The 26,785-nt window shown below is 35.0% G+C and overlaps 1 protein-coding gene across 3 annotated transcripts in view; it reads right to left on the bottom strand.

The window, feature by feature from the left end:
• Nucleotides 1-26,785, bottom strand: part of TRPM7 (transient receptor potential cation channel subfamily M member 7) — a 122,136-nt gene that overhangs the window by 6,210 nt on the left and 89,141 nt on the right. For 2 of the 3 annotated variants that reach the window (XM_030842838.2, XM_030842840.2), the window contains exons 25-38: nt 26,383-26,515; nt 24,900-25,615; nt 22,823-22,890; nt 18,320-18,416; nt 15,943-16,013; nt 12,665-12,699; nt 10,705-10,730; nt 9,159-9,209; nt 9,007-9,072; nt 8,106-8,389; nt 7,903-7,985; nt 7,347-7,552; nt 4,685-4,736; nt 4,477-4,583 (exon numbers count right to left, since the gene is read on the bottom strand). In XM_030842838.2, coding sequence (XP_030698698.1) covers nt 4,477-4,583; nt 4,685-4,736; nt 7,347-7,552; nt 7,903-7,985; nt 8,106-8,389; nt 9,007-9,072; nt 9,159-9,209; nt 10,705-10,730; nt 12,665-12,699; nt 15,943-16,013; nt 18,320-18,416; nt 22,823-22,890; nt 24,900-25,615; nt 26,383-26,515 — 1,995 coding nt within the window. Of the gene's footprint in view, nt 1-4,476; nt 4,584-4,684; nt 4,737-7,346; nt 7,553-7,902; nt 7,986-8,105; nt 8,390-9,006; nt 9,073-9,158; nt 9,210-10,704; nt 10,731-12,664; nt 12,700-15,942; nt 16,014-18,319; nt 18,417-22,822; nt 22,891-24,344; nt 24,561-24,899; nt 25,616-26,382; nt 26,516-26,785 lie in introns of those variants that run through there. The other variant, XM_060294268.1, reaches the window with a different exon arrangement.

Raw genomic sequence — 26,785 nt, 5'->3', positions numbered from 1 at the left:
AAAAACTCCCCAAATGTGATAAAAGTCATAAACTGGCAAATTCAAGAAGCTTAGTAAAACTGAAACAGGATAAACTCAGAGAAAGCTACAACTAGACATAACTGCTAACTACAGTTAACATAACCACAGAATCAAACTGCTCAAAACCAAAGATAAAGAATAAATCTTGAAAGAAGATAGATTATAATGATACATTATGTATACGGGAAGAACAATTCAAATGACTGGAGTTTTCATCATAAATAACAGAGGCTAGAAGACAGCAGAACATTTTTTAAGTGCTGAAAGAAAGAAATGTCAAGCTAAAATTCTAGATCCAGTGAAAATACCCTTCAGGAATGAAAGCGAAATACATTCTTAGGTAAGGGGAACTAAGATCAACCACTAAAAGAACTAAACATAAAGATAAAACAGAATACTAAAACAGAGCAAGGGCTGTGGGGTGTGTGGGGGAGAAAACAACAAAAAAACCAAACCAGAGACATCAAACAGAAAACAATAAAACAGCAAATCAAAATCTAACCATATCAATAATTACATTAAATGTAAAGGGTCTAAAACAGCTATTATAAGATGGAAATGGTTAGATTTTAAAACACAAACCTAGGAACTAACTATACGCTGTCTACAAGAAAACCACTTTAAATAGAATTAATATATACAGGTAAAAAGAATGGGAAAAGATACCTGATGAAACCACTAATCACAAGCTATGTTAATATCAGACAAAGCAGACTTTAGAACAAGGAGAATTACCATGGCATTAATTTAATAAAAATTAAATCACCAAGAAGTCATAACAACTGTAAATCTGTATGTATCTAAGAGCAAAGCTTCAAAATACATGCAGGAAAAATTGATAGAACTGAAAGCAAAGCAGATAAATCAACAATTATACTTAGAGACCTTTCTTCTAAGTAATAAATAGAATAGACAGAAAATCAGCAAGGATATTAAAAACCAGAACAACACTATCAAAAAACTTTCCTTCATTGGGACTTCCCTGGTGGCCCAGTGGTTAAGAATCCACCTGACAATGCAAGGGACATGGGTTTGAGCCCTGGTCTGAGAAGATCCCACAGGCCGCAGAGCAACTAAGCCCGTGTACCACCACTGCTGAATCTGCGCTCTAGAGCCTGTGAGCTACAACTACTGAGCCTGCGTACTGCACCTACTGAAGCCCACACACCTAGAGCCCCTGCTCTACAAGAGAAGCCACCACAATGAGAAGCCTGCACACCGCAATTTAGAGTAGCCCCCACTCGCCAAAACCAGAGAAAGCCCGTGCATAGCAATGAAGACCCAATGCAGCCAAAAATAAACAAACAAAAAAGACACCTGTAATTAATCCATAGGTCAAAGAAGAAATCTCAAAGGAAATAAGAAATATTTAAAAAATAAAACTAAAACATACCAAAAAAATTTTTTTAAATACCAAAATTTGTGGGATGCAGCTAACACAATGCTTAGACGAAAATTTACAGCACTAAAATGTTTTGTTAGAGAAAAAGTCTCAAATGAATATTTTAAATTTTTACCCTAACAAACTAGAGAAAAAACAAACTAAACCCAAAGCAATCAGAAACATGGAAATAACAGAGAATAAATCAATGAAACTGACAACAGAAAATAGAGTAAAACAATGAAAACAAAAAGTGGTTCTTTGAAAGTATCAATAAAACTGATACACCTTAGCCACACTGACCAAAAAAAAAAAAGCACAAATTACCCTAATGAAAGATGGGATTCACCACAGACCCCCCCACAGACAAAAAAAAATAAGATGATAGTATCATTGACTCTATGTCCATAAGTTTGACAATTTAAATAAAATGAAGACAAATATTGTATGATCTCACTTATACATGGAACCTAAAAAAACAAACAAACTCACAGAAACAGATGACTTGTGGTTACCAGAGGTAGAGGGGTGAGGGGAGGGAGAACTGGAGGAAGGTGGTCAAAAGGTACAAATTTCCGGGCTTCCCTGGTGGCGCAGTGGTTGAGAGTCCGCCTGCTGATGCAGGGGACACGGGTTCGTGCCCCGGTCTGGGAAGATCCCACATGCCACGGAGTGGCTGGGCCCATGAGCCATGGCTGCTGAGCCTGCGCGTCCGGAGCCTGTGCTCTGCAACGGGAGAGGCCACAACAGTGAGAGGCCCACGTACCGCAAAAAAAAAAAAAAAAAGTACAAACTTCCAGTTATAAGATAAATAAGTACTACGGACGTAATGTACAACATGGTGACTACAGCTAACACTGTTGTATGATATACAGGAAAGCTGTTAAGAGAGTAAATACTAAGAGTTATCGTGAGGAAAAACATTTTTTTTCTTTCTTTTTATTCTATCTATACAAGAAGATGGATGTTAGCTTAATCTAGTGTGGTAATCATTTCACAATATATGTAAATCAAACCATCATGCTATCCACTCTAAACTTATAGATATGTATATCAATTATTTCTCAATGAAAGTGGAAAAAAAAAATAAAATGGACCAATTCCCCGAAAGACACACACTACTAAAACTCACTCAAGAAACTGACATCTATTTTAAAAAACTAAAAATTAAAAAGCATCTGACAAAACTTCAGACTGAGATGGTTTTGCTAGACAATTCTATCAAACATTTGAAGTTGGGATAATATCAATTCTATACAATCTATTCCCCAAAACAAAAGAGGTATAAACACTTAAAACTTATTTTTAAGGTCAGTATTATCCTGACACCAAACAAGACAAAGACAGTACAAGGAAAAAAACCCCATAGACCAATATTCTTCATGAACAAAGATATAAAAATCATCAACAAATATTAGAAAATTGAACCCAACAACACATAAAAAAGATAATATACCGTGACAGGGACTTCCCTGGTGGCGCAGTGGTGAAGACTCTGCACTCCCAATGCAGGGGATCCAGGTTCAATCCCTGGTCAGGGAACTAGATCCCACATGCATGCTGCAACTAAGAGTTCACATGCCGAAACTAAGGAGCCCGTGAGCTGCAACTAAGAAGCCTGCCTGCCACAACAAAGACCCAGCACAACAACAACAAAAATATATATATATTATAATAATATAATATTATATATAATAATATTTTATATATATATATATATATATATATAAAAAAATATACCATGACAAAGTGGAGTTTGTCCTCGGAATACAAGACTGGCTCAACGTTTAAAAAGTCAATCAATGTAATTCGATGTAATACTAACCAGTTGAAGAAAAACCAAATGATCATACAAATAGATGCAGAAAAGACATCTGACAAATTCAGTGAACATTTAGGATAAGTGTCTTCAAGAAATGAGGCATGGAAGATTAGTCTACTCTCACTACTCCTATTCAACATTGTACTTGAATTCCTTGCCATTACAAAAAGTCAAGAAAAAGAAATAAAAGGCATACAGATTGGAAAGGAAGTAATAAAACTGTCTCTATTGTCTACCCAGAAAATTCCAAGGAATTTACAAACAATAAACAAGAACCAAACAAACAAAAACCTCCTAGAAGTGAGTTTAGCAAGAACACAGAATACAAGGTCAATATACAAAAATAAATAATTTCTGTATCTATTAATAATGAACAATTTTTAAAAATTTACAGATAGTAGTATTAACATGCTTACTATGTGCCTGTCACTGTTCTAAGTACGTCACAAATACCAACTAATTTAATCCTCAAACAAACAAAAAACAACAAACCTCTATGATGTAGGTATTCTCTGAGGCCCTGGAGTCTGGCTCCCAGGTCCAAGCTCTTAACTACTACTATATTATTGGTCATAATGAGAGGGACTTTTAAAAATACAGCTCAAGGATGAGTGCCAGGCACCTGTAATTTTGAAAAAGTTCCACAGGGGATTCTGACACACACCAAAGGGTGAGAACAACTGGTTTGTGATACAACTTATGATTCAATAATAACTTGTAATTCTTCGAATATAAGATGAAGTTACTATCGTGAGAGACTGTATCTTCAGTTCCTCTTCCAGTTTCACAGAATACTCTTTTCCCAACTCTTTTCCAGGCTAACTTGAAACTCTATTCATCCTTCAGTTTTAGGCAAATCTGTTAGTTCCCCAGGTAGCATTCCCTGACTTCTAAGTTTGTGTTAGGTGATCTGCTTACCTGTTCTATTTTTTCTGCTTGGCATTTATGATAGTCCTATAATTCTCTGTTAATCTTGTCAGTATCCAAGACCTGGGTAAACTCCACCGAGTGCAGGGACCATGTTTGTCTTGTTCACTGTGCATTGTTAATATCTAACACAATACCTGGCATCCAGCAGACACATAATAAATATGTATTAAGTGAATGGACTTTGTGTTTTTATAAGTAATAAATGAAAGCACAGATCCACTTATAACCAAAAATATGTATTTATGCTTCTGGCCTTATGAAGTTCTGTAGTAATTAACTTTGCTAACAATTTATATATTATACTGATTAAGAAAATGCTTACCTGGAAGTTTAAGCTTTCTACAGCAAGAATTACAGTGATGTTTTGCTCTGAAGTTTTTTATTGCATCTTCTCCTAGGTTTGCTGGGCCAAAAACCATATCACAGGATCTGTGGAATTGGTAGTTAAAAGAAAAAGTCAGTTAATGAAAATAGAAATGTAGAATTTGAAATTACAAAAATGTCTTAATGAAATTATTAAAACTTATTACCTCTTTTCTTCTGCCTTTATCACAGATGGGTCAGTCAAATTTTCACCCACACCTTTATATGTATATATTAAAAAGACAATTTTATTATATAATTGATATAAATACATAAGTATAATAAAAAGTCACAAGAGATTCTATAGCATCATCAACCATTACATGATGTTAAATTATTCAAAAGAGGATAGGTTTTTCACTCTTGATATTTCATAACTTGACTTATGACCTCAACATTGCACTAGGAACAAACACAGTTCCTTTGACATGAACAACAGTTAAATGTCAGAATAGGTAGGTAGGCATGTAATCTCCTGGTGACACCAGTTTCTGATGCAACAAGGCCAAGCTGGAAGTAAATATCTCCTTATTTACAATTTGCCCTTGTTTCACCTTAGTTAGCGAAGAACAATTAGGTACATGAAGGCATGATCTATAAGTCATTTTACAAGTCTTTTGGATTTTTTAAAATCACAGGCTAATTACATTTTCTTGCAAAAGATTTAGATTACATAAAGAGTAAGATTGTGAACATCTTCCTTCACCTCCAGCCCTCTCCAGAGGTGTTAAAAGTGTGGTTAAATCTTTTCACTCTCATCTATTCATTCGTATAAAGAACAACTACTGATATTTGAATAATCATAAAATATTTAACCCATTAGAATGAAACCTAATAAAACGGGTAGAATTTCACAATAGGAAAAGCTAGAATTAAAACATGAGTCTAATTTCTACTCAGATTGGCAAAAATTAAGTAAATATTCAGTAATGAAGAGATGGCGAAGAAATGGGCGCAGTGATGAGTGCTCACAGTGCTGAGTATGAATTCACATAACCTTTTGGAAAAGTAACCTGGCCGTTGCTATTGAAATTGTACTATCTCTAAAACTAAAAATAGGATGACTGTCTCATAATAGAGGATGTAAATCATGCTATGCCTCCATACTACAGCTGTTAAAAGGAATGCCTCAGATTTATCAATAATGATCCAGAAGATGGCCATCATGTATTATTAGGTAGAAAAAAAAAAAAGTGAAATACACACACACACATACATATATATAGCATGATCCCAGCTGAAGGAAAATCACAACACAAAATGATTAAAAGTAAGTTTAAAAATTTGTAATTTGTCTTCACAAAGGTAGAGGAACAGTAAAGATGGGAACATTTTGTTCTTTATATTTCTATATTGTTTAACTTGTTTGTAGTAACTGTCTAAAATATTTCTATGAAAAAAATGGCTCCATGAACACATTAATTTTGTAGAGAACATCACTATTACTCTGCTTGTTAAAAATAACTGCCATCTTTTAATTAACAGTTTGGCCTCACTTCCTAGGCATATTTGAAGATGGACTAGCCCGTCTAATAATATACATCAGAAATTTCACTATATATATCACTTAATCATTTATGTAAAATGATGAATTTACTGAAAAAAGGATAGCTATTTTTACAAAGATTTTCTTTCTTGAGTTGGTATTGAAAATCAATACCAACTGTTTGCTTTTCAACAAATTGTTTATATTTGGGAGTATCTATATAATGAAAGAAGTCATCAAGTGATAAATATTCTAAGCAATTGTTTTTATGTGATTGGAAATCTGGTCTTTGTTGACATTTGAAATTAAAGCTGCTCTTTAGGGGCAAAAAAAAAATGGAACCTATAATGTGAAAGTGCCATCCAGGCAGAGCTGGCAATTTGCTCAATTTCATTTTTCTTTGACCCTGCTGTGAAGCTGCATAAATATTACTCTAAGCAAATCACTGCTCTCTCCTAGTCATAATTTCTTTTTTTTCTCCCTTTTACATGTATGAAGGAATCTGTCTACAAAGATGGCTATGCTCAGTTTTCCCCTCCTTGTATACATGCTGCTCTACCTTCCAAGTGCTTGAATCTATTCTCTACCTCTTAAATCTGAGCTGTCCTTATAACTTACCTTGACCGGTAAAATGTGGCAGAAGGGATATGGGCCCATTCTGGTCCTAACCTAAGAGTTTCTGCTTTCTCTCTGGAGGAAGCCAGCTGTCATGTAAGAAGTCTAATTACCTGAAACTACCATGCTACAAAAAGTCCAAGCTACCCAGCCATGTGGAAAAATCACTTTGTGGTGAACTGAGGAATTCAGCTGTCTTGAACAGAGACCTAAGACATTTGGCTCCAGTCAAGCTGTCCAAACTAGTCTCCAGCCATTCAAACCCTCCAAGGGGACAGTAGAGATGAGCCATCCCCAAATTCCTTAACCAAAGAAGTGTAAGCAAGCAAAATGGTTGTTTTAATCCACTATTAGGTAGTTTAGTTCACAGTAATAGATAACATAAACACCAGGAACAATACAGATAGTTGTTATTGTTTTAAAGAAATGGTCTTTATACTTTTAAAGAAATTAAGGCTACAGATCTATGAGTGGAATAGGGGATTTCACATGATTTTGCTTATTAAAACATCTGTATTACCTAAATAACAATTAAGATAGCATCTCACTCTTCAGGGCCCTGACAGCTATATACTATGGCTGTTATTGACTTGCTTTTTTAACAGCTTCTGCTGACCTAAGATTTTACCTATCCATAAATTAGCAGATTTCTGTATATTGCTCATAACACATGAATAGATGAGAACCTAATGCATAATTCCCTTTTAGCAATATTTTAATAAATTTACCTTGTAAATCAAGTACCAGTAACTCCCCTCTTGTATATTCATAAGTCCAATGGCTAAAGGCTAGCATGATCTCTTCCAGTGTATTTGTTGGAATAATCTCATCACCATTATTGTTGTTGTATTTTCTAAATTCTCCAGTCATACATTCTTCCACAGCGAACCACTGTCCTGCTGAATGGCAATACAGCAGGAAAACTTCAAGGAACCTTATGAAAAACAGTTATAGATATTACTAATAGTTTTTTTTTTATGATAAACAACCGAATGACAATTTTTATTGATTTAATCTTAACCAATACACAATCTATGCCATATATAATTCTTTCAGCTCTGCAACCACCTACACTTATTCTCATTTTTCAACTCAAGTTCAGTGCCCTCAGAAAGGTTCCTGCTCAATTTAGTCATTTTATCCTATACTAGTAGTTTTCTTAATAAAATTCTAATCCATCTTTAAAATGGGTAAATAATGAAATATTCAGCATCAATAATGAAGGTCAAAAGAGAATGCTATCCACATAACACTAAAAGATCTCAAAAATTTTAAGAGATTTACCTTGGAGAATATGGTATGGATTTGGGTTTCATTTGGTTGAAGGCAAATGTGAGCTTTTGTGCTGCTCTCTGTTGTTGAATTTCCTACAGAACAAAGAAACCCTCATTCAACACTGAAATTAAGATTACTTGATTTATCATACTTTAGAAGTGAAAACATGAAGCTCAAATAATGCTTCACTGTATGCATTCACTAGCACTTACTCTAAGACAAAGATGCAGAACTGTATCTTCTTTATAAATACTTGACCATGTATTAACCACCTCAGGAAGAAAAGATTTGATAATATAAAGATGTCCTGATTTGAGGATATCATGTTCTGACCAAGTACACTGTACTTTGACAGCTCTTCGTAAACCTCCTCCCATCTCCTCTTTACTTAAAAACTCTATTTTGGCACAGAGGCCTAGCTGTGACCACGAAGACATGCTGTTATTCAGTATGTTGGGAGAACTCTCTTCCAAGCGATACACTGTGACAGGCTCACCTGCAACATGAACAGACATATTTTAAGGTCAAAGTATGACTCTGAAAATCACAAGGTAGAAATTGGCAGGTATCTTTGGTTAAGATTAAGTGAGGAATAGAATACGAGATGGACCAAGTTGTAGTTTTATAAAAGAAGTTTAAGGGCAAGAAATACTCAGAAACCAAGGATCTAATATCTCTAAATTCACCTGTATTTGGTAATAATAAGCATTTTTGAAATCATGAACATTTTCGAGAAAAACTTTTAGAAAGCAATTAGACGTCTAAACACTTCTAAACTTTTTAACAGGAGGTTAGATCTGTTCCACAAACCCTGTGATATCAATTTATTAATGCTTTCACTGCTAAACTACAGATTAAGAGCTTTTCTGAATTAAAATACACCACTGCTTCCGATATGCCAGAAAGAGAGAAAATCAATACTTCTGATGCTTCCTTCAGTTTAAACATACCTGAATCTTGTAGTAATCAGACTGATTAAAATTTATATGAAATTAACAATTCTTAATGTGATCCTTCCTCTTTCTGTCACCACCCATGTTCTATATTACAGTTAAAACCACATGTTAATTAAGGGTTTATTTTCCCTCTTATTTCTTTACTTTTTGGATTTACCTCTTGGAGGCACAGGTGTAAATGGAATGCTCTGGGATAATCTCATCAAGTTATTTCTTTCCACAGCTGCATAAAAATGAGAGAGAAATAATGAAATCCCTAAAAGCTCAAAGAACTACTAAATTTTGTTTTTAATATTTACTATTACTAACCTGAGTAATAGTAATTTGTATCCATAACTGGTTTAAATGGAGAAGCAAGACCTAAAATGGTAAATAAACAAATGAGACCCTTTTAAAAGTACTAATGCAGCATAAATTTTTGTTCAAGCATTCTCATTTAATCATCCCAAGTTTCCTTCATGTAAGCTCTGTTCACAAAAACAGAAAAAAACAAGTAATAAATTATGTCCATCATGTGCTTTATTACCCTACTTCATTATGCCAGATTAGTGGTTAACTGTGTAGTATGATACCTGGAAGGGAAAAAGCACATGATGGTTCACACTCTCCTGTTATAAACTGCATTCTTCCCTTATTCCCTACTCAAAAAGAAAAGTGTCAGACCTTTGGGGTGTGGGGCTGTAGCCCTGTAACCATTTTAATGGGTTGACCATGAGAAGATATAAAATAACAAAAAAGCCCCTCTTCCATCTCTAAGTATATCTGAGGACTTTACTTTTTTTAATTTTTTTATTGAGGTATAGTTGATTTACAATGTTGTGTTAGTTTCTGTGAGGACTTCACTTTTTTTTTTTTTTTTTTTTTGCAGTACGCAGGCCTCTCACTGTTGTGGCCTCTCCCGCTGCGGAGCACAGGCTCCAGACGCGCAGGCCCAGCAGCCATGGCTCACGGGCCCAGCCGCTCCACGGCATGTGGGATCTTCGCGGACCGGGACACGAACTCTTGTCCCCTGCCATCGGCAGGCGGACTCTCAACCACTGCACCACCAGGGAAGCTCAGGACTTCACTTTTTTATTTTTTGGCCACGCCGTGCAGTTTGCAGGATCTCAGTTCCCCAAACAGGGATTGAACCTGGGGCCATGGCAGTGAAATCCTGGAATCCTAACCACTAGGCCACCAGGGAACTCCCGAGGACTTCACTTTTTAACTGTACTGAGAAAGATGGAGAATAAATTGAACCAGGAGAATAAATTGAACCTGCTACGTGTTAAGTTTCTAGAATATAAATGAAAAAGAACCTATCGTCTTGCAGAAGAAGAAAGCTAGTTAACAGTTGTATCATTGTGTGAGAAGTATAAAATATAGTGTGTGTGTGTATGTGTGTATGTGTGTGCATGTGTATGTGTGTTCTCACACATGCACACAATACAGGACTGTAGAGGAGGGGTACCAAATGTCTCCTGGTTGAAGAAAGGTTGAAGGATATCTCAGAGGAAGAGGGCTTTGTGAGTGCAAGGTCAAGGGGGTCAAGAATACCTCCTGCTCAGGTTTCACTTAGCTGACTGAAAAAGTACCATTCACTAACACATGGAATATAAGGGAAGAAGCAACCTGGGTAGCAAGGATAAAGGGGAGTGGGGAGACTTTTGTAAAACGATCATCATTCACACGGTGAGTTCTTGTATTTGTGAAACACTTATAATGAAGAGAAACAAGCTGAAGGGAGAACTTTCTACTACCTTGGCTTTTTCAAATATGAAGTCTAAAATTTCTTCCTTAGGACAATGTAGTATTTGCTAAAGTATATCATATACAATCCTCAGTTTTTCGCATTAAATCTACCACACAGACTCACCATTCAACGTTCCTTCTTCAGATGGCCTAAAGAAACAACAAAAAATATAAGTTACAATTTTAGTAACTTAAAATTAGTTTTGGCTACCACAAAATTTTTTATTTTATGAAGTTACTGTTATTTAATATAACATTATTAAAGGAATTCTGAGATTCAGATTCACTTTTGTTTGAATATTTGCCACTTCCCTTAAGCTTGTACCAAATTAATACACGGATATGTATAAATCCATATGCATATACTTTATCAACTTTTACCTCCAATTTATGCCTACATAAGTATTACTAGTAGTTTGATGCCAAACTGAAGGTTCAGTACTAATACAGTAAAATATTCCATGACTCCTCTATTTGTGGAGATTCATTCCAGTACTTTAATAATGCCTTGAAATGACTTTGCAGGATTCTAAAAATACTTCAACAGAACTGATGGGCAAAGAACAGAGAGAATAGCAATTGTATATCATTTTGCAAAATTCAATTGCTAATGTTGAAAAAAATTTTTTTCCAATGTGAATATGTTTATTTATAACAACATATACTGGTACCAAGTGTAGGTTCTATTAATCCCAAAGATTCCAGTGCAAATTAGAGACAAGTGTAGTGGAAAGGAAAGGGGAATGGGAATCAAGAAAAATAGATTAGAAGCTTAGCTCTCCCATTATACAGTTATGTGGCCTTGCTCAGGACTAGAAGGACTAGATCTAAAAAGAACCACTTGAGCAGGAGACATTGGTAATCTCTTTCTAGCTCTTACATTCTATCTGATCCTAATATTTCCCGTTGGCTTTCACCTTAGTAACATCAATATTTCCTATAGGAAATACTTTGACCCTAGCATCAGCCCTTTGTCTACTGCTGATAAACCACTGTTAGCACATCCAAAGAGTACTGACCAACTCCACCTTTCTGGGTACTTCTATGGGTCAGCATTCTGTAACTCAAAGTTCTCTTGTTAGCCGAATTAACATCAACTTTAAGTACTGATTCTGCATTTCCATCCTACAGTTCTACTTATAAAAGACATTATTCTCTGAAGAGGTCTGATTATAAATAGATTTTCCAAATGCCCTTCAGGGCCAGGATACCTCCACAATTTGAACAACTGCATACCCACATAGCACCTGGTTTATTCTCTTCTCCATATATTCACATCTATTTCTGATACAGAGAAGGAAATAGGGAAAACACTATATAATATATGATAAATTCCCTCAAATTGGCCTCCCTTCTCAAGCAGTTCACATTGGAGAGTAACTTTACCATGCTTCTAGTATCAAATGGGTGTCAAAACAAGATTACTTTTTTAATTACTCTTTTTTAATGTCCTTTGGAATCCTAAAATACTAATTTCGAGGCTGGAAAACAGATTATCTTTGATTCTTCTTTATCGTTATGTTTAATCTGTACTGAAAATTTTCACTTTCTGGGGATGACTACTTGTAAGATTGCCTTTTGTTTCTACTTTTGGTTCTGGATTATCACATCAGCTTTCTCGTGGAGCTTCCTGTATGCAGGCTTTCTAATGTACACTGTGTATTACTGCTCTAATTATCAAAGTGCTTCCCAAAAGCAGAAGAAAGGCTTGTTGATTAGAACGATGGGCAGAGAAATTATTAGCTAAAGTGTCAAACTAAGTTGTTGAACAAGTTTCTTCAAAAGCAAGTTGGAAACAGGACTAAATAATAAAATCATAACTGTATCATTATAATGAAAATTTTATTTGAGTTGTGGTTATAATATGACTAATGTAACTATATAAAATCATAAATTAAAATATATACATTAACTTATGATAAATGATTCCCTAATCTCTTCTATGTAAAGACAGGAGATCACAAAATAAATAATCAGCAATAATTTCAAGAAGTGTTAAAAAAGATGATGCAAAGAGCAGGAAAAAAACAACATTCAATACCTATGATACTTTTCACACTAACGATGAGAAAAGGCTTACTTACATTTCTCTATTTGATGGTCTATCTTGTAGCCAATCCTTCAGTCAGAAACAAACACAAACAGAAAGTTAAAGAAAAAAGTCTCTAGATAAAGCATAACTGTTTATCTGTTTTGTATCCTACATGTTTGATGAATGAAGGGTTGAAAAGTTAATATGAATTTGTTTTATACAACTGAATAAAATAAAAAACTGGTATAAAAGCTACCATAAGGCCATTCCACAAAGTAGAATAAACAATTTCATGAGTGTTATTTCCTACAACATAACCGTAATTGTCTGCTGACAATTTTATTTTCTTAAAATACATATTTGTTTCTATGATTCTAAAAAAAAATATGTGCCTGGTGCCAAAACACATCAAAGTATAAAGATAAAAATTAAAATCATGCAAACTGTGACAAAGAAATCACTAATAACAGGCATATTTCATTGAAGCCCTTTTGTGTGTGTACGTGGTGGGCTTTATTCTGCAGTTTTATAATTATTTTTCTAGGTGTGGATTTATTTTTACCTCCCCACTTTGGGACTTATGCTTCCTGAATTTGAATCTTCATATATTTCATCAATTTGGAAAATTCTAAGTCATTTATAATCTCTTCAAATTGTCTACTCTCTCAAGGCCAATTTAGAGGTATTTTTCCATCTCTTTACGCTTAACACATTTTCCACCTAATTATAATTCTATGTTACATTGTGGTCCAATTTAGCAAAATTCTCCATTCAGCTGTGCCCAATCTGTTATTTTAACCCCCACCGAGATTTTTTTTTTTTTAATTAACTTATTTTATTTTTGGCTGCTTTGGGTCTTTGTTGCTACGTGTGGGCTTTTATCTAGTTGTGGCAAGCAGGGACTACTCTTTGTTGCGGTGCGCGGGCTTCTCATTGCGGTGGCTTCTCTTGTTGAGGAGCACGGGCTCTAGGCACGCAGGCTCAGTATTTGTGGCACACGGGCTTAGCTGCTCCACGGCATGTGAGATCTTCCTGGACCAGGGCTCAAACCCATGTCCCCTGCATTGGCAAGCAAATTCTCAACCACTGCGCCACCACGGAAACCCCTGAGATTTTTTATTTTTTCCCAAATTTTCCAGTATTTCTGAGTAATATCTTTTCTTTTTTAGAAATATTTATAATACTTTTTAATGGCTTTAATCAGACTTATAATCTGTAACCAATAATTCTACTATCTCAAGTTGTCAGAGATCTAATATGTTTGTATAAGCTGGCTCTCACAAGTTTTGTAATTTGGCATCGTGAGGTCATCTTCAATGGAACCTTATTTGTAGCAAAACTGTGCAGCTTAGGTTCAGGATGAGTCCTTCAAGAAAGGAGGATTTGTTACTGTGAAACTCTGCGTTCACTAAACACCCTTCCCACTGAAATAATTTTTTTAATAAAATGATTTTTAATAATACAATCTATCTCCTTATAGCACACTGTAAGTTAATATGGTTAATATGTTCTTTTTTTCTTTTCTTCAGGCTTCTAAAATGTTTTAGTAAGAATGGGCATCTGGGGGACTTCCCTGGTGGTCCAGAAGTTAAGAATGCGCCTTCCAACGCAGGGGATGCGGATTCGATCCCTGGTCGGGGAACTAAGATCCCACATGCCACAGGGCAACTAAGCCCAAGTGCCGCAACTACTGAGCCCGCACGCTGCAATGAAGATCCCGCGTGCCTCAACTAAGACCCAACGCAGCCAAATAAATACATAAATATTTTTTTTAAAAAAAAGAAGAAGAGAAAAAGAATGGGCATCTGGGACAACCGGCAGGCGAGTGAGCAGGGCAAACTGGGATCACTGGGCGGCTGGAACTCCTTGCTGGACCCGATCCTCCTGGTGAGCATTTCTCCGCTCAGGGTCATAGACTGCAGACTGGGCAACACTTTTCTCAAATGTTCCTGGGCAAGGTACGACTGCCAGGGAGGGGATGGATTCCTCACTCCCCATGCTGGGCCGGTTGTGGGCACTGGAATTCACTTCCAAGATTCACTGCTGGCTGGCCTCAGCTGGTGCGAGTGTCGAAAAATTTTTCCCATCATCTTCAGTAAACATTGCAACCTTTGTGCATGCGTGAAGAAAGTTTCCTCTCCCCCAACCCCCTTGCTGTCGCCACAACAAAGGAACATGCATAAATGAGATGAATAAAAATACAGTAATATTTTTAAAAAAAAAAGAATGGGCATCTGATGGACTTAGAAGATCCTCTTGTTTCCTTTCTGCATTAGATGATGGAAATGACTGAAACAATAGCAGCGCAGCAGGTCAAAGGCTTCTAACAGGATAAGATAAAAAAAAAAAAAACCTGGTGTACAAATACACTGACTGGAATATCCAAGGGGTTTCCCTTTCAGTTTATCACAGAAATGAATCCACATCCCATTCGCACACTGAACCACTTATAGTGCCCAGTTCTATGCACAACCTGGGATTTCTCCCCTGCCTGCTCTGGCAGCTTCCTGGAATCTTCTCCATCACCTTTGCTTGCCCCACCTGGGGCTGATAACACCTGGTTGAATGACTTCTTTGTCTTCTGAAGAACCTCCAGGCTCTCATGGTTGCCTTGCTTGCCAGGGTGGGAGCAAGCAAGAGGGTGTGAGTACATGTGTAGCGTTCAGTCCAGGGGGATGGGGCCAAGTTAATATGTTCTTGATGATCCAGGATCATAATTATGAGCACTAATTTCTATACTTGACTAGAAAGGAGCAACTGTTTTTGCTTTCTCCCAAGCGATTTGTCTTGGTTGCCAAAGTCTGCTTTTAAAGAGTGTTTGTAAAATCAAATATTACTCCAGTTGGCTGGGAATAATTTCATATCATTAGCTTCAATTCAAACAGAGATTCCTACCTTTCTTTCTTCTGCATACATTTTTCTTTAATAATTCCTGACTATTCACTACAGGAAGAAACTCTTTTCCATAACTGCTACTATGCACTGAGGTCAGTTTTCTAATGTTAAAAATTTTTTGAAAGCTAGATATAATCTCAGATAAAATATCACCATCTTTTAGCTCTTATCTAATAAATAATTTTTTTTTTTTTTGCGATACGCGGGCCTCTCACTGTTGTGGCCTCTCCCGTTGCGGAGCACAGGCTCCGGACACGCAGGCTCAGCAGCCATGGCTCACGGGCCCAGCCGCTCTGCGGCATGTGGGATCTTCCCGGACCGGGGCACAAACCCGTGTCCCCTGCATCGGCAGGCGAACTCTCAATGACTGCGCCACCAAGGAAGCCCTAAATAAGTATTTTTAAATACGCATATGTTTAATTGAAATGTACAAACCGGTAGTAAAGCTGCTTTGGAATCTACTTCATGACTGTCTTCTATAGATGGCCTTCTACTGTTACTTTCCACTAAAAGAAAATTTAAAAAAATAAAAAAGTTATACAAGTAAAACAAATTTTTTTTAATACCAACTAACCAAACACAAAGTGTTTCGAGGCATAATATAACTTACCTAAGATAACTTATCCTCTCCCCAACACTGATGAATGTAAGAGTTATATGAGTCTCACGGGTCTCTTGACAGGGTATCAAAATTATTCAATTTATTTTTGTGAAAAGGCAATATGAAATAAAAGAGTATGGGGAAAAAAAGTGTCTTGCTCTTCCTCTGTTCCCAAATTTCTTGTGTATCCTTCCAAAGATATTTTGTGTTTCTATATATACCCCTGAATCTTCTTTTTTAACATAAATGCTAGTATAATATATATATCCTCAGGTTTTTTGTTGTTGGTTTTTTAAATTTAAGCTTGGAGATCTTTCAGTATCAGTACACAGAGGATTTCTCTATTCTACTTTAATATTATGCTGAACTTCATACAATGGATATACAATAATTTATTTAACCAAACTCCTATTGATGGACATTTGGCCTGATTTCAATCTCTTGCTGTAACAATGTTGCAATTAATAATCTTAAACATCATTTTACAGTAATGGAAAAAAAATAGTTCATCTTTCCCCCCATTTAAGATGCCACTTTTGTCACATTTTGCTTGTTTATGCTAAACAAACTTTAGAATTAAGCCTATTTTCCAAAAAAAGTGAGGATGTTAAATTTTAAATTAATTTAGAATTTACAACCTCATGATACAATAAAGGAAAACCTCAGAAAGAACAGTGAAGAGACATCTTAGAACGAAAGAATGAACGGTGAAAGGAAATCTTAGAACATTCCAGGTATAGAGGGCAAAAAGAGCAGATTGAGATATATTAGGGGACTCTGGGCAAAAGTTTTTCAAGATGATGAAACTGAATATTTTGAAAAAATTTATTCAAAGAGCAGAGAATCCAGCGTTGATCTAACCAAAATCATGACATAACTACACTGGTGGGACAGGGTAAAGACATCTGTGCATGCATGTGGGCTAGGGAATAGAGAGGGGTGGGGACGGTGGTAGGGAAGAGCTCAATCCTTGTCTTCTTTAAGTGGGAGGTCAATAGATACTGCCTAAAACTGAAATACGAGGATATAAAATTACAGGCATCCTAACTTTAGAAATAATATCCATGTTATCCAAAAATAGTGAGTTTTATTTCTTCCCTCCTAACCCTTCTACCATTTATTTTTCTTCCTTTTCTTCTTTGGCTAAAATGTTAAATAGAATCCTTGTCTTGTTCTCCTTCTGAGGTGTTCAATATTTCACTATGAAGTATGGTATCCGTGGCAAGTTTTTGTTAGATACCCTTTATTCAGATTAAGGACACTCCATTCTATACTTACTTTGCTAGGAGTTTTAATCATGAATGGATGTTGAATTTCATCAAATTCAGCCTTTTCTGCAGCTATTAAGATAACCATATGATTTTCTTCTTTAATTTGTTACTATCATGCCTTATATTTTTGAATGTTAAACTAATTTGCACTCCTGGAATAAACCCAACTTGAAGAGAATAAAAGGAGAAATGATGGTGAGGGGAATAAGGAAGTACTGCTTTTCTTAAGGAACCTTATAAAGATTAAATGTACATAACTGAAAAGTTAGATAACAATAAATTTATACGCATATAACTATGATCCCAAAAAAGCATGATATGGAAACATCTCCATATCATTCAACTTTTTCAATGAAAACTTAAAGGTGCAGGACAACATGTATGGTATGCTACCTTTTGTGTAAAAGATGAACAAGTAAAAAAGACTACTGTCACACATGACTACATAAGCATGCAACTACAGAAAAAACAAAAATAACAGTGGTTACACATGGGGTTGGTGTGAGACTGAGACTGATTTTCAAAGTGCTTGTGTGTGTGTGTGTGTGTGTGTGTATTTTAATTTTGAACCAAATAAATGTATTAATTATTTTTAAAGGTTAAAGCAGAAAAATAAGTTGATTAAATGACTATACAGATTAAAATACAACCGATTCATTTGTAAAAAAGTCAGCATATTTGTAAAAAGTGAGTCTTTGCCTTTCATCTTTTAAGTCTAAACAATCTGTTGAAAAATATTAGAATATTCAGATTATGTATTATTCAAGGTTAAGAACAACAATGATGGACCAGAATCTTCATTTTCTTACTTCTGCAACATTCACTGCTCAAGCGTGTGACATACATAAAATACATTTAAAGTTTAATGATGTCCATAAAATACCTGTAAAGCTTAAATGAGTATATTTGTTAGCATAATTCATGAAGTCAAAATACTCACCTTGCTCTGAATGAAGAGGAACAGAAGTTTTGTGACACTCAGTAAATCCAGCATGAGAACGCACATGTTTCAGAGTGTTTTCAGAAGGAATATCATTCTGCATATTATACATATACACAATTTTAAAACAATTGAACTAAATTTCAAATCATTGCTCTAAGTAGTATAAGAGCCTCTGGATCTATTTAGCTCAATATGCTTTAATCTACCTGGACTCCAAGGGGTATATTACAAATTACAGTTATTTTCTTCAATGTCAATTTCAAAAACTGCCATCAAAACACCTTACTTGCTTATTGTTCATAAATCCATCTGAATGAGTTCTTTTTCATAGCAATACAAGTTCATTTAAAAAATTGGAGGAAAATAGGAAACTGTAGGGAAAATAATAAAACATTTATCAATTCACCTTAAAAAGAAAAAAACTATTTTACACTAAAATTGAAACAGCAATACTTTCTTCTTTGGAGAGTAAAAAAGTGGAGGGGAAATTTATTTTGGGGAGTTTTGGTAGCTTTCTTATTGCTTTGTATAAGCTATTTGTATAACAAAGATCTATCTGGTCATTATTTGTCAAATTTCAATTTTTTTCATATTTGTTTTATCTATGCTTTTATATTTTTAGGTACTCATCTCTTTTCATCCTTCCCTTAATATTTGTTCTAAAAGCCCTCCTGGCTTTACTGACTTAATATTTGTATTTTCTTAAGTTTGTTTATACTTTGAATTTTTATATTTAAATCCAGAATTCATCTGAGCTTATGAAGCGATATGAAACAGACGTTTCCTAATTTCTACCCAGTTGTCCAATCTGTGTGTTTACTGACAAAGCATTCCTTTTCTCATCAATTTCTAATACAACTCTTATTAAATTTGTATTTGTAGAAGGGTTATTTTGGAGTCACCAAAATGTTTCACTAAATATTCATGTTTCAATTATACCACTTGTATAGATATTTTAGAATCTAACAACTAATTCTCCCCCATTTTCTTCTTTTTACCTATTCGTTTTTCCAGATGAACTAACGAAATTCATTAAACTAATGCAGAAGATCTGATACCTTCACTCTGTTTTTTTTTTCAGCTATACACAGGTCATACTACTATGTAACTTTAAAATATTTCCAAACCTCTACCACCGCTCAGAAACAATGAGTTTTAAAATGTTACTACCACAATAAGCTATTACTTTCATTAAATAAATTTAACTTAAACGTCTCAAGAAAATTAAGTTTTTCTACCTTTGATGTTTCACATTCTTCACATTACAGCTGATTTATTGATATATAGCCAAGCAAAAAGTGCTAACCTTTTTCCTATTGTCACAAAGCAACTCTGATTTCCTTTCTGATTTTAGTTGTTCCTTTTGGAACCAGTTCTAGCTATTTCTTGATTGTTTTACTTAAGTATTTTCCTTGATATATACTCTTTGATACAATGACACATCAATTTCATAGAACCGTCTTTGATAGAAATTCTAGTGTGGGACTGATGAGTGGGCTTCAAGGTATTTGTAAAACTCTATACTTTAAAAGAAAAAAGTTTGTATATGTGCATTTGCCTGGGAAGGTGGTCTGTAGTTTTCATTAAATTTTCAAAGGGATGTATAACCCACAAATGTTCAAGAACTCAAAACCTCTAACCGTCATGAGCTAGAGCTCATTATTCTATTATTACAGTTCTTTTCCTCTAAGTAAAGTACTCACAGTTGTTAAATTTAAAACATAGCCACCACTTTTCTTCCCACTCACAGAAACTTGTTATTTCTTCTTGTTTTTACCAGGAAGTTATTTGCTCACTTAAAAATTTTCAGCATACTCCTGTTTTAAGTTCATTTAATAGGTCCATTGTTAAAAGGTGCAATCTGTGGGGAAACCCTAACATCTACCATTTACCATTAGGAAATGTCCATTCATTATAAATGATTTCCCACCATATATCAAGTGCTTCACAACAGCAAAATGCCCTCAGAGTGTCATCAAATTCCTTCAACTACTGTTGTGACACCTTGTTAAAGATACCTTAAAAGTTCAATGAAATATAAATTAGAGAATTAACAGTCTAAGTCAGGGTAACTATAACTACTATAACTAAGGATTGAGAAAAGTAGAGGCACTAAAAAAGTATTTAGGAAGCAAAACCAGGTAGACTTGGCTGTTGACTGGAAGGGTAGGATGCTGATGCTATTAACAGAGGTAGGAAATACAGGAGGAAAAGAAATATGTCTGCTGAGAAGGAAGATGACGGTGAATTTGAGGTTTTGACATGATGAGTTTAACAACTCTCAGAGTTCCAGCTAGTTAGCAGTTCTAACCTTTTACTGTGGTGTCATGTCAATTCTCTAAGTCATAATCACTCCAAAGATTTACTTTCTCCATATCCATTCCTAGCCCTCAGAATTTTCCTGGCTAAAATTGAAGTGTACAGGTTTAGAGTCAAACTTGGGGTCAAATGCCACTTAGGCACTAATGCCCCTATTACTAAGTTTTATTACTAACTGCTAAAAGGTATCAATAAATATCTCTAAAATTCTAGGATACCAAGTACTCAACTATAATATTTAAACATTTAAAAAATTACTTTCACTAATAAAAAGTGAACAAATATACTACCCAAATTATCATGTACATCTCTCTTGAACAACTAATTATACTATAAGGAAGGACTAAAATAAGAGGCATTGGGCTCTCTTACACTGACATAAATGGACTCTACAATTGAGCAATATAACATACTGGGTCCATATTTTTAATTAAAGGGTATCTGCATATAGGAGAAAGAGAGTGTGATAGAAATTTTATTAAACTTAAATAATTCCAAATTACAAAAAAACTCTATTAAAAGTTACGAAGGTCCATAAAAAACTTCATTTACTATAAAATCCACTTCAGTTAAAACCTGTTCAAGAAAAACCCCATATGGAATGTAGATATATCACGTCTACATTTTAAGAATTATAAAACCAACTCTGGTAGAGCTTTGTCAGTTCTTCTTTCTACTTATTACTTTTTCTCATTCATTTATTCTTCCCTTGTTTTTCATCATCATGTGTCAGCTAATGCTACCTAAATGCATTCAACCTATTTATTTAGTTCTCTTCTTCTCTGTAAGGCATCATATATAATGGAAAATTCAGATCGTTAGAAGTATGTCACAGAATTAAAATGGTTAGAATACATCATGCAAATTAGTCTTATGGTAAGTTTATCTTACCTACTTCCTCCATCTAAATGTATATGTATATTTTAAGTTAACTTTTTGACTCCCACAAGTACTAAAGAGACTTTACCTGATATTTACGCATCTTTGAATACTCCATAATCGTTATTTCTTACATCATTCTGATGGTCTTATTTGAGTTAAGAAATACAAACTTAAAGGCAAATATGGAAAGAAAGGGACCTCATGGAATCACTACATCTCAATTTCCATATAGTCACCAATTAAATCCAAAGTTAACAAAATCTAGTTAATAGACATTAAATTATTCACTTTCGTACAATAATTCAATCAAAATATATGCTATTAAAAATACAAATGTTGGGGAATTCCTGGCGGTCCAGTGGTTAGGACTCTGTGCTTTTACTACCAAGGGCGCAGGTTCAATCCCTGGTCAGGGAACTAAGATCTTGCAAGCTGAGTGGCACGGCACCCCCCCCCCCAAAAAAGTCGGCATTTATATTATAAAAAATGCACTTGAGTCTACCTTTTAGATGTAGGGTAATAAGTAACATGTCCTGACAGCAATTTCACAATTAACTATAGATCATATGAGAAATAATCATTTATAAAAGCTTATATTATATCATTATCATTTCCTTGACTCTAGTTTTAGGAAAAACTTTATTTCCGTTATATTTATCACTTGATCATTTCTACAACTTAAGTTCTTAAGGGATGGAGAAGCTTAGCACTTTTCCAGGTCTTCCTAATTATCTCGATGTAGCTGTTATTACCCTTAAAGCTCAAATTAGTTATTGGTAATTTATGAAAGCAACAGTTAAAAAATAAAAATTTTCAGCCAGGAAACACACCTTTTTGCTAGTTGTTCTGTATACTTTAAAACTCATTTAACCAACATTTACTGAACAGCTTACACTTGCACGCGATACTGTAGTTACTGGCATATTCAGCTTTTTATTGCTAGACCACAGGGTCCTTGAGAAGCAAGGTTATATTCTAATGAATTTTGGGGCCTGGGAAAGAGTTGAGTTCAATGAGTAGTCTGTGGAAACCATACAGGGAGAAGCATTTTTTAAGAGAAATATTAAATAGGTGATTTTTAACTTCAGTTAAAAAATGCAAGCTATTTGTACATTTTTTCATATTCTTCAACTGTTTCTTCTTTTTTTCAAATTATGTATAAGGTTCAAATATTTGGAACTCTCATGTTGATGATGGTTTCTGCTAACACTGTATTTTTCCTGAAAAATATGTTTAATTCTATTTTGAACTAAACTCCAAAATAGCAAAATAATCGCACTGCTATAAGGATTTACTTACGGATAATATTTCTTTTATCTTGTTTGACGTTTCTTTAAACCTCTGTAAATCCATGCTATCTCTGTGTCCTTAAAAAAGAAAAAAGAAAAGATTACAACAAAAAATACTTGTTTTTTTTAGTTCTATCAAAATAATGTCATTGCCTAGTCTATTCAAACAAGTGACGTATGTTGTCTTGTGAGTAGTTTTGATGGCTCTGAAGTTTCCTGTAGCTTTCCTGATAAATACTGAAAATAGGTATCAAAAAGCTGGAGAAGATGAGTAGTTCAAGTTTACAGTAACAGGATCCTAAAAGAATCCAACATGTGATATGAAGTAAACTGCTTGAAATTTAGAAGAGGGGGAGCAGTCATTTTTACTCTCAATAAAAAAAGCATTATATATAATTATTATACATATATACATATTACATATAAATATAGACATCAAACATATGGATATCTATATCTACATATCCATACCAGTGGCAATATATTAACAAACAGACTAAAATATGTTTTTAAAAAATAAATTGGGATAGATTTTATGTAGGAAAAGTTGTCTCTATAAACCCACAGTGAACTCACATAGCCTAGCAGTAGAGATCAGCAGGCTCAGTACCTAGATAATCCATGGGGTTGGCCCTAATGTGGAGAATTTTACATGGACATAACATTCTGTGAACCATCTCTATACATGTTCTGTGACTAGGTAAATTCCTAGGCTGGGAAGGCTCATATAAGTGTTAAAGACAAGGTTGGGAAGCCACCTGAAGGAAAAATTCTAACTTGAAGAGACAGAGGGCCTTCTTCAAACCTTGGAACATTCTGGTTATGTCCACGAACAACCCAAGTTGTTTTCTAAAAATTCTTTGTTAAATACTTTTATCTTTAATAATCTAAGAGGAAGGCTGTTAGAACACTATATTCTACAAATATTTGGGGCTTAGCTAGCTCTACAAAGCATTCCCTCTTCATCTTTTCCTTCCACGTGGCATAATGTCAACATTTAAATAACAAAACACCATCATTAAAAACAAAACAAATAAAACCTTAAACATACAAACCACAATATTAGTTCTTTCTTTCTGCCTTCATTGCCAAGCTTTTGAGTCGCCCCCCCATCACTCTCCACATTCACTCCCATTTGTACTTTATTTCACTATAATCAGCCTTCTTCCTCTATCACTTCCTTCACTGAAACAGTTTTCACCAAGGTTATTAACATGTTATCATTGCCAAAATAAATATATTTTCAGTCCTTATTTTACTTGAGGTGAGGTATAAGAATGAATCATTCCTTTCTGAAATGATCTCTGGATATATACTCTCTGGGTATATAAATGGGTTGACCATAAATACTCATTTTCCAAGTAGAGTCTTGGCTTTCCCTATTATCCTAATGTAAATATCAGTAACATACCCTTTCACTCTCAAAAGCTTACTGGCTTGGATGAAAAACTATATGGTCAGCCTATTTATAAAACACTGTTCTTTTCCAGTTACTTCTAGCCTCCCCTATACCTTTGTCTTGCAACACTTACACATCACTCAAATTCTTTCAACAAAAGTTGATCAAATTCAAGAGACTATGCTTAAATTCAAAAGAGAGAGTCCAGGGCTTCCCTGGTGGCACAATGGTTGAGAGTCCGCCTGCCGATGCAGGGGACACGGGTTCGTGCCCCGGTCCGGGAAGATCCCACATGCTGCAAAGTAGCTGGGCCCGTGAGCCATGGCCGCTGAGCCTGCGCATCCGGAGCCTGTGCTCCATAACGGGAGAGGCCACAACAGTGAGAGGCCCGCATATTGGAGGAAAAAAAAAAAAAAAAAGTCCAAATAAGTTTTCCATACAATTGTTATTATAGTAAGTTGCACCAAAGAGGTATGTGCTAATATAACTAGCATAGCCCAATTCAACCTACTTCCCCGACTTCTGACTCCTTAAAAAATTTTTAGAACTATACTCTATGAAAAGGTAATCCACTTGTCACACAAGTACATGATTTTATTAATTAGCAATTTATTTTTATTTCTAAGGTGATAATTATAATTAAAAAATAAATAATATTGACATACAAATATCAGTTTGCCAAACTTACCTACGAATGCTCCAAATTCTACATTATCTCCTTCTGCAGCTTTAGAACAAACAGTTTCTTGATCTTTGGTTATAGTTTCCAAGTGGCTTTTGCAACTTGGCTGGGATGGTGTACTAACAAAAAATTTGGTTGGTGGGGATGATAGATGTGGTATGCTATTAGACGAATTGCCTGATTTTTGATTTTTACTAAACATTTTTAAGGTTTCTACTCCATGTTGTCTCTGTCGCAGTTCTGGAGGAGAGACAGCACTTGGGAATAAGGCACCACAAGAGGAAGCAGCCTCTGGAAAATTGAATTCTTTTCTCTGGGGTATTACAGGTAAATCCTGACCTGATATGTTAAATTGGGAATCTTTTTCATCTTTCATAAAAATATTACAAAGAAAAGGATTATTACTTTCAAGACCACCTTGAGGAAGAGAGGAGCTAAGTGTATTTACAACACTGTGCTTTTTCCATACAGAAGGTCTTACAGGACCATCATCAATAAGGTTTTGAGCCAAATGTTTGGAAATGCTCAATTCTCGTGTGATTTCATTGTGAACTTTGCTAGCTTCTGAAGCTTTCTGGGCAGTGAGTGTTTTTAATGTATCTACAGTCAGGGCCGAAAGATCTTGCAAATGGCCAATTTGAGAATCTAATGATTGTAATGATCTTTTGATATAGTTGACGCGATCTCCAACTTCTTTAATCTGAATGGACATCTGCTCCACTCTGTAAGGGAAACACAGGAGTTTTACAAATGTTAAAAATTAATGGTTTCGAAATATCCGCCTGCCAATGCAGGGAACATGGGTTCGATCCCTGGTCAGGTAACTAAGATCCCACGTGCTGTGGGGCAACTAAGCCCGCGTGCTGCAACTACTGAGCCCACAAGCTCTGGAGCCCACACACCATGACTAGAGAGCCCACGCACCATAACGACTGAGCCCACACACTCTTGAGTCCGCACGCCTCAACTAAGACCCAACGTGGCCAAAAATAAATAAATAAATAAATATTTTAAAAAAAAGGATCAAGTGCTAATCCTATTATAATAAAAATATAAGATTTTAAAACACACTTTTGTACCATAGGCTATTTATTCCCCCATCAGAGTAACACAAAACTGTGTATTCAGCTACATACACATAAACTACTATTACCATTATTGTACCTACACAAATACCATATACTTTTAGAACGTAGCAAAACTAATGGAAAGAAACATGTTTTAAAATAATTAAGACAGTTTAACTTTTCTCCACCAACTCTTTTCTGCCCTCTGTAACAAGGGTCAAAAAACAGTTAAGAGACTGACTGACTGACTTACATGAAGTCTTAGAAGTAAAGAACTGAACTGTCTCACAATATATTATGTAAAACCATTACTAAACTTACTTGTTTGACAAGCATAAATTGAACAATGACCATGTGTAAGAGACACAACTAAGAGAACCCACTCTGACATAAAATCAGTTATAATTAAAGAGTTTCTGAACCTTTCAAAAGTGACACGAATTCTCTCTTCACTCCCAGAATGGAATTTGTCATCTTTTTCATTAAAATACATCTCAACACACTGCTCTTCAAAATCATGAAGTTTCTTTTGATCTTCTTCTGTTAAAAAAAGTTCTAAGGAGGGAAAAGAAAAAAAAAATCAACAGAGACATCAAGATAAACTTTAGCTCATGAGTTTTATGTTATTTAGAGTTCATAAGGCTATGTAAATCATCAGCATTTTTTTTTCTTTTTACTGGTGTGTTTCTAAAGCCCTAAACAAGTATTTCTACTTCTTTCTTCACTCACAGTGTGATGTTGGAAGAATAGTTTCCAGTATTTCCTCCTTTTCGAATCTCCTTTTCCTATAAAATACCCTACCCCATCTATCTCTCACACCTCTCC

The sequence above is a fragment of the Globicephala melas genome, chromosome 2 (assembly GCF_963455315.2).
Source record: "Globicephala melas chromosome 2, mGloMel1.2, whole genome shotgun sequence".
In the NCBI taxonomy this organism is placed as follows: Eukaryota; Metazoa; Chordata; class Mammalia; order Artiodactyla; family Delphinidae; genus Globicephala; species Globicephala melas.
The sequence above is the reverse complement of the archived record's forward strand: the minus strand, read 5'-3'. Positions and strand labels throughout refer to the sequence as shown.